At 56.5% G+C, this 9277-nt stretch overlaps 1 gene segment (V, D, J or C); it reads left to right on the plus strand.

Annotated features, from left to right (window-relative positions):
• Positions 1-6: 6 nt before the first annotated feature.
• LOC106723385 lies at positions 7-608 on the plus strand. The segment is given in 2 exon segments: positions 7-55; positions 151-608. Coding segments are annotated over 2 exon segments (504 nt in total).
• The last annotated feature ends 8669 nt before the right edge of the window (positions 609-9277 follow it).

Consider the following 9277-nt stretch of genomic DNA (forward strand, 5'->3'; position numbering starts at 1 on the left):
CCAACAAAGATGGGACCTGGGCTCCACCTCCTTGTCCTGGCAGCAGTGCTGGAAGGTATTTGGCACACTTGGAGGCCAGGAGATGGAGGGGACAACTGCATTGATCCCATCCTGATACTAGTTACTCTTGCTTCATAACTTGGTTTTCAGGTGCCTGGTCCCAGGTGCAGCTGGTAGAGTCTGGAGGAGATGTGAGAAAACCTGGAGACTCTCTGCGCCTCTCCTGCAAAGCCTCTGGGTTCACCTTCAGTAGCTTTGAGATGAACTGGGTCCGCCAGGCTCCTGGGAAGGGGCTGGAGTGGGTTGCTTATATTAGCACATCCTCCTCTCCCATATACTACGCTGACAGTGTTAAGGGGCGATTCACCATCTCCAGAGATGACTCCAGCAGCCTCCTGCACCTGCAGATGAACAGCCTGAGAGCAGAGGACATGGCCCGGTATTACTGTGCTAGAGACACAGTGAAGCAAATCCTATTAGAGCTAATGCAAAAAACCCCGAGTACAAATTCCACTTGTGCCCTGTCCCACAGGAGGCTGCAGGGACCAGAGCAGCACAAGGCCAGGCCCAGTGCTGGAGGGAGCCGGTCTGTTGGTGTCAAGAGTTAACACTTTCTTTCACTGCACCAGTCACACATTCCTCTGAATGGGGTTACTGGGTGCACTGGTCACCACACTCAGCACTGGAGCCAGTCCTGATGGGAGGGCAAGGGCAGGGGCTGCACTCCCAGCTCTCTCTAGTGAGAAGCCTGGGGACTCTCAGCAGCTGCCTCATCCGCAGCTGCTGTAAAGCCTTCTGGAAAACAAGTTTTGCAGCATCAAGACCAAGTAACAGTTCACAGTGCCCCCCACACCTTGGACTACGCAGCACCTCCAGAGATGGGCCTGGCCCTGCCTCTGGGGTGAGGAGGTAGAAGAGGGGACACCTCCCTATTACTGCTGTAACAGAGTTATTCAATGGGGGGCTGCCCTGGAAATTTTTGGCAAACGTATTTGCATCCTGTCCACTAGAGAGCACCACCCAGCCCCTGACTGACCCTGTGATTTTGCAGATACACTGCAGACATCCCTCCCTGGGATTACCCAGCTCATAACCCATTGCAACAGGGTTTTACTGCAGTTTGGCAGTAAAAGCCCCAGCTCAACGGTGGACCGGGCACCTGAGAATAGAGAGAGACATGGGAATGCAACTAGAGACAACCCCGGGCTCTACCCATGCACATGTCTTAGGGGGTGGAAACACCTTCCAAGTGTCTGTAATGGGACACACTTGAAGCCAGACTCTCATTGTCCTGGACCTGGCAAAGAGAGGTCCCCTGAACATGGGGGCGGATGCACAGTAACAAGGGCAGAGACGAGCACTACCCAAGAACCCTGCACTTTGCTGGGAATTCTGGGAAGAGAGGACACCCCCCTTAGTTCATGGGCAGCTCAAACAGGAACCAACTAGGCCAGAAAGGACATGTCCAAACCCAAGGACATACACCCATAACCCAGAGAAATCTGCAAAGAAATGGGTGTCTTCTGTTGGCCCCTTTTCCTTGAGGGAAGTGGCCACTGTAGGACAAATACACCCACCCTGTTCAGCTGGAGAACCCGGAGCTCCCCACAGTCATTGCTTCCTAGAGTGATGCCTGCAGGATATCAATGCCCAGGTGCTTCTGGAATCTGAACAGCCATGGATGGCAGGCTGTACTCAGGTCCCCATGACACCCCCCACCCTGGAAACTCATCCCTTCTTGTGTTTTTAGATACCAAAGAACTTTAATAAACAGGCTTTTGGATGTACTTTGAAAAACCCTTGTGTGAATGGGACCTGGGCATTGGAATTCCCCTGAAAATCCTGGAAGTTGTCACATGCATTGATCACGGACAAGGAAACACTGCAGGGGTAGGACACAAGGCCAAACAGCCTGACACTGAGAAGAAGAGAAAGGGACTGTATAAGGATGTAGCGGGTGCAGTCCAGAGAGAGGAGCTAAAAGGGACTGTGAGGTGGCCCTGCTTAGAAAACAGTAGCAGCAGTGGCAGCTTGATGGGGATGTCTTGCCATCTAGTGGCCACTCCACTTTGATCTCTCGGTTGTGGTCCATCAGGAAAAGAATGGGGGTGGGATGTTCCCCACAGTGGATCTGCTCAGTCACTGACTGGTAAAGGGGGAAAAAATGAGAGAGACAGGGGGAGAGAGGGAGAGACAGACAGACAGACAGACAGAGTTTTTTTATTTCACAGGGACATCTAAAAGGTCATCTAAAGACAGGCCCCAGTGTCCTTCTCACTAGGGACAGGAATATTCCCCCCCGACTTACACACACAAAGAAACTCAGGAAGTCAAACACACTGGCTCCTCATATGTCCCCACCTTCCTAGCACCGCAAATTCACACCCCCACCATGCTCACTGCCAGCACTCAGACTCACACCATGGACACATGAATTGTACTCCCACAGGCCCATGTTCACACCCTAGACATCGCTTGTGGGGGTTCAACATATACATGAGGCCCTGAGCTTATCCTGTGCATGCCAGTCCCTGGTACACCAACTCCATGTCTCTGGCAGAACAGGAATTGGCTCACAAGCCACGTCCCTCTGGTATCCCTTCTGTCCCCATGATTCTATTTCATGTCTCTGGTTTGTTCTGACTGGGGTAGCCCTGATGAAAATGGAAAATAAAATGGAAGGACATGGCATGGAACAGAATAGAATGGAATTAAATAAAATAGGATACAATTGAATAGACTAGAACAGAACATCCAGTGCCAGGGCTCTGGGGTACAAGGATACCCCATGAGGTTTCAACTTGCCATGCCAAGCAAAGCCCCAGATTCTGGCCTCTGCTTCATTCTGAGGCCTGGCAGTGTCTCGGAGGATGGGTGACTCAACCTGGTCAACCTCCCCCTCCCGCCGCCCCCCACCCACTTTTTATTTTCTTTTCAGTTTTAAAAGACCAAAGACTAGTCAGGCCCTACCATATAAGAAACCAAAAACCAGCAGGAACAAGGACAGGCAGCTTTCCTACAGGCTTCCAAGGGCAGAAAAAAGGAGGCTTCTTGCAGCAGTGTGGGACACTGACACGGCAGTTTCAGGAGGATAAGTACCCACTGCAGGGAGTGCGCGGGAGGCAGAGATAAGCAGGACCCGGGTCTGAATTCACCCCTCCTTGGGCCTGTTCTCTGCCCAATGCACTCTGTCAACGGCAGCCAGCTCTGCTCATCTGGCAGCCCCTGAGGCCCAGCCCAGCAATTCTGTGCCAGTCCACAAGTTCCCACACCCACGTGCACACCCCATGGCGCTGCTCCCTCTTCCCATAATCTGTAACTATTTCTCCCCGCTTCCTGTCTCTGCAGAGCTCGTGCAGGCCGGTCAAGTGTTTGGGAGAAGCAGCGGGAGGTGATGGATTTCTGACCTCCCTTTCCCAAGTCTGGAAAGGGACTCGAGGTAAACAGAGAGGTGTTGACAGAGGAGCCTGCAGTAGTGCTGATTAATGCAGCAGAAGTGGATAGACGCACAGCTGGAAGGAGGCAAAGGGCAGAATCAATTGTAAGTTGAATGGTGGAGAGAGAGAACCTGTCAGAAGGACTCAGCAGAGCCAGCAGGAGCATCCCATGGACAGGGCAGGTCCGACAGAACCAGGGACTGACAGATTGATGTTGGGATTCTGTCCCTCCTCTTCTCTCTGGCGCTCATTTAGATGTGATCATGTCTACCCGTCCATCCATCCATCCACATCCATCCATCCATCCAGTCACTGGGTCTTCAGAGAGCCAGAGAACAAGCACAGGATGGAGAGTGCTCAGGGATGAGGCAGAAGGAGGGATGTGAAAATAAACAGCAAATTTTCACATTGTGATATTTTTAATGCATTTTTTGTTCCCCTTAAGTCTCCTGCTGTGGAGCCAAGTGTCTCAGAGCCCCAAATGCACTGTTGACCCACGAAGGGGACCGCACCACCATGGTCTGTGCTTACTCCAGCACTTACCAGATTTTCCAGTGGTACTGGCAGGTGCCCTCGGGGGAGATCACCCACCTCCTGTCCATTCCCACCAACCGGATTTTTTTCTGAGGGGCTGTTCATGGGGGACAGCCAGGAAGGTAGCAAGAATTGCTCCTTGCACCTGGCCGAGCCCCAGCTGGAGGACTCCAGCCTCTACTTCTGTGCAGTGGATGCACAGTGACAAGAGCAGAGCTGGGTGCCACGCAAAAATCCCGGTGCTCCCCAGGCAGCATGGGCCGGCAGGACATGGGAAAGATCCGCCCCCCACCCCGCGGTTCTGCTCCGGGTCCCTCTGTCACTGGCGCAGCAGCAACACAAAACCTGTCTATTAGTAACTCTCTGAACACAGGAAAACCCTATCTGGCCTCCCCTAACCGAAGCGGACGCTCCCCTTCCGTGAGGGTCTCTCCACTGTCCGTATCCAGCATCAGTGAAAAAATCCCCCTGGTTCTGTCCCTGCTCCTGCAATGTGCTCTGCTCGGAGTAGCGGGGACGTCTTGGCATGTCGGGGAGTGGCCGAGGGAAGGCGCTGCCTCGCGGGGGGGAGCCCCCTCCGCTGGGCAGTTGCTGCGCGCCCCAGCGTTGGAAGGGGAGGGGACGGGAGGAGCCGGCGGCTGCGAGGCGTCCCCGGGCAACGGGAGGCCGAGGCGGGGAGCTGTCGGACAGCGAGAGTCTCTCCGGAGCAGCAGCAACTTCGCCCTGGGGTTTCGATGTCGCGCCGCCCACGACGCGATCGCGGGCTGGAGGCTGCAAGGCAACGCCGAGGCCGAGCTTCCCCGCTGCTTCCAGCGGCCGAAAGAAGGAGGCTCCTGGAGGGGAGCGCCGGGAGCACGAACCTCCCGCTGCGGGGAGTCGCGGGCGGGTGACGGGGAGGGGCGGGAGAGTTTCCGTGCACTTACCTCCGCGGCGTGTTCTCCTTTCCCTCCGGGCCCGCCCAGCATCGCAGGGACTCTGCGAAGTCTCACTCCCCGGGGCAGCTGCAGGAAGCGTTTGTGCCGCCTGGTCTTTCCCTGAAGTTCCCACGACTCACCGCCAGGAGGCGCCGCAGCACAGGCCGGATCGCCCTGCGCTGGCTCATCGCTGCCTCCAGCCCGAGTGTTTCGGGGAGTCGCGTTGTCGGGTCTCCTCCCGCATCTGCCTCGCTCACACACTGGGGAGAGCCACGGGGACCCGACAGGAGCCTGGGACATTCAGCTAAGGGCGGAGAAGAGCAGCAGACGGGCTGCTGCGCCTGTCCCCAGCAGGCGCTGTCACCTGCCCATATGGGCGAGCTAATCTGCTCCCTCGGCGGCCAGCTGTGACCTGTGTCTGCAGCTGCAGAAAGAGGAAGATTTTTGTCTACGGTTTTCTCGCGGGCGGAGTAAAAGTTCCGCTCGGTGCAGAGACCCCGAGATCCTCCCCGCCAGGATGGGCGCAGCGCCGGGCTCCGTCCTTGTGCTGCTGGCGGTCCTCAGTGAGTCGGGGGGCGCATTCATACTCTCATAGATCCTAGCGTCGGAAGGGACCTAAATAGATCATGGAGTCCGACCCTCTGCCTAGGCAGGAAACAGTGCTGGGGTCAGATTGTCTGGTCTCTCTCTCTCACGCTCCCCATCAGCCCGTCCGCTATCTCCGGTGGTCCCCAGTCACACTCCCTCTTTCTTTCTGCTGCTTGTTCTGTCTGTGCATGTCTGTCCATCTGCAGCCCCTCTACTTGCGCCCCTAGTTCTTTCCATGCCGGTTATCGTTTGACGAAACCGAGCTGGACGCGGGGTAGAGGTGAGGAAATTCAGGCCAGTTGGGAATGTCCGGCTCAGTCCATCCATCCATCTCCTGGTTTGTTCCCAGGTGCCGCGGGCAGAGCTCAAATCCTGCAGCCGACCTCGGCAGAAGCGCCGGAGGGAGCTCCGCTCAACCTGACCTGTGCCCACTCTTCAATCAAGATGAGTGAGAACATATTTTGGTACCGGCAGTTCTCGGACCGCGGCCTCCAGTTCATTGTGTCCGGGTACACGGGCACCGTCCCTTCCACCGTCCGCCCCTCCCCGCCGACAGCCGGGCCAGCGCCCTGGCGCTCCGCCGAGCCGGGCGGGGGGACGCGGCCGTGTATTACTGCGCTCTGAGCGACACGGTGCGACAGCCTGAGCCTGCCCCGCACAAGAACTCCCTGCGCTTGGGAGGAGCACACGGTTTGGGGGGGGGCGGTTGCAGGAGAAGAGGTGCGGGTGGGTAAGAGAGGGGCTGAGGATCGGATCGTTTAGAAGAAAAGAGCTGGATTCAACGGGAGCAACGAAATGCTTTTAAAGCCTCACGGGAGCAGGCTAATGCTGAAGCCAGGTGCCCGATGGGATTGGGGAAAAGCAGAGACTCTCGGGCAGACCGACTAGGACACAGAGAGATAAGGGAAATCTAGCAATAAACATACTCTTACCATAATGACCGCCAGTAGAAGGACGCCATTAACACTGAGGGACTAACGGAGAGAGAGACAGAGAGAGAGTCACAGAGATGGATGAAGGACAGAGGAAAGGCAGACGTGTATCCTGAACTTCCCTTCTTTTTCCTGTCGGCGGAGCCCCCACCAGTGCTATTGCAGCAGGAACCCATTGCCCGCGGGCCCAGCACGTCCCCTGTTCTCCAAAAGGAAAAAATCGCTACATCGCAGCGGTTTCCCGCTAAACCCCCGTCACTCCCGCTCCGGCTCCTTCCTCAGGGTCTTGTCCAGCCCCACTGCGCGGGCAGGGAGCTCCTGCAGGTCGGTGTCCCCGGCACTTCTGCTGTTGCCCGCCAGGGGCCGCCGCAGCTCAGGCCGGAGCGCCCCGGCGCAAGCTGCCCTGGAGTCCAGGTTTGACATCCGAGTCTGGACGCGCCCCACCCCGCAGACTGGGAGGCCTCGCGGGGACTCCGCTAAGCACCTCCTAGACCTAAGAAAGAGAACCGGGGACGGAGGCTTCTGCGGTTGCTCCCAGGACTGACTCCTTCTCACAGAGACTGGGAAAAAGTCGCTGGTTGGGCCTGCTCCGCGGACCTCCCCCGCTTGGCCTGTAGCTGCAGGGAAGGACTGAGGTTCCCGCTCCCCGGCTTCCCCGGGACAGCGCGGGGCAGAGGCGCGGACACCCCAGAGCTTCCCGCAATGGGCGCGGCCCCGGGCTCCGTGCTGGTCCTGCTGGCGGGTCTGAGTGAGTGGCCTTCAGTTCCCGGCTCCCGTCCCTCTCTGGCTCTCTTACCCCCGGGTCCTCCAGGCATTTCTGTCCGGCTGCTCCCCTGCCCTCCCGCCGTTTCCCTCATTTTCTCTTCCTCCCTCTCTTCGGTCCCCTGACCCGTACTGTCTCACGGTGATGGAGGTTTGAGGAAGGGACCTTCTCCCTCGGGGCTTTGGGGAGTTTCAGGGAAAAACACCTCCCCTGTGCTCTTCTCCTTCCCCAGGTGCCGTGGGCAGGACTCAGATCTTGCAGCCGGACTCGGCCGAGGCTCCGGAGGGAGCTCCACTCAACCTCACCTGCAGCCACGGCTCTGTCTCCAGTGAGACTATATTCTGGTACCGGCAGTTCCGGAACGGCGGATTGCAGTTTCTCGTGTCCGGCTACAGCGGATTTGTCCCTGTCTCCGCTCCGGAGGGCGCTCTGCACATCTCCGCCGCACGTCCCCGCCGCCAGACGGGCCAGCGCCCTGGCGCTCCGCCGAGCCGGGCTGGGGGACGCGGCCGTGTATTACTGCGCTCTGAGCGACACGGTGCGACAGCCTGAGCCTGCCCCGCACAAGAACCCGCGGCGGAGGCGGGGCGGAGCAGGCGCTGCGGAGAGAGCGGAGGAAGCGATGAGGGCTTACTGCAAGAGGACCTATGAGTCTGGTCTGGACGGATAGAAGATATGGATCCAGTGAAAGCAAATGAATACGTGAAGGCCGGGGTGGTAATGATTCAGCCGGCGCCGGTGCGATTGGTCAGGGACAGAAACTAGCCCGTTCTGACGAAAATAGGAAGCAGAGTTCAAGGGAAGACTCCGAGAAAGGACTTAATGTCCCCGTGATATCTGGCAGTAGACTAACGCCATAATTTCCGAGGAACCATGGAGATACAGACAGCAGGAGGCGCCGACTTCTGTTTTTGCGGGGTGGCGGCGGGGCGCGGGGGACATGACAGCCATCTTCCCTCGGGCCCCGATGTACTGAGCATCTTAGGTAGGTGAAGAGATGGGTGCACATAGGGCTGGAAGACAGGCAGATGTGTGCACCACAACTCCGTCCTTTCCTTAAGTCTGTGAAGCTACTGCCAATGCTCCTGCGGATGGATCCGTTGCCCGCGGTATCAGCACGTTCCTCTTTCAGCTGAAATAAATAACCCGCCTTGAAAAGTCTCGGGATAAATCGCTGCGATTCCCGGCACAGCCGAGACCTAGTTCTTCCCGAAATGATTCATTTCACCTTTTTTTTTTTTGGAAACGGCTCCAGGTTTAACACAGGTACAACATAAGCACGCTTTTAAGCATTACTTTCACTTCTAACTATACATAGTAAAAATGATTCATGATATTAGTCCAAAGCTACAAGGGTCATGATATGCCACACATTTTATTGGTAGGGCTCCGGAAGAGTCAATAGCATCTCAAGTCATGGCGATGCCACAGCACAGCACTGCTTAGTATGCATGTCTACTCCAGATACAGGCTCCGACCCCCAAAGAATCGGGAGTTTTCTAAACTCATGTTACTTAACCCCCGCTCATGACTGGAGCCAGGTATTCTTGTCTCAAGTCCTGAGATTGTCCAAAAATTTATAAGCAGATGTGGCACAGGGCAGCCTGGTCCAATTTCACCTCATGGATGTTGGGGGCAAACTAATCATATATGGCAGGCTGAGAGAAGGGACAACAGGGAGACCCTGACTGAACTGTTTGGGACTCTGTGTGGTGATGTTTGCCAGACATTTAAGGCTGCGGAAGAAACATAAATCATTGGAAATGGAAAAGCAACGAGAGGCAACGGAAGGCACAGCTCAGCAGTGAGAGTGCAGAGGAGGTTGAAATATATTGAGTGTAGTGGCTCGGTGTGACTTTCCAAAGAGTTGGTACTGAAGGGAGCTAAGCACAATGGGCACTACAAAGCATTCTCTTTAGATGGACTGCTCTAAGTTCAAATCAGCATCTTGGACCCTCACAGCAATTAGAAGTCGTGCACCTGCCCACCCATGCTCCCACCCACATTTCATCATGTCACGGCAGGGTCCTTCAGGAGGGCTGTGATCTCCTTGTGGCCCCCTCACCGTGCCAAGTCGGCCCAAGGGCACCCTCAAATTCTCGCCCGCCA

The sequence above is a fragment of the Alligator sinensis genome, unplaced genomic scaffold (genome assembly GCF_000455745.1).
Source record: "Alligator sinensis unplaced genomic scaffold, ASM45574v1 scaffold2156_1, whole genome shotgun sequence".
NCBI classification, from domain to species: Eukaryota; Metazoa; Chordata; order Crocodylia; family Alligatoridae; genus Alligator; species Alligator sinensis.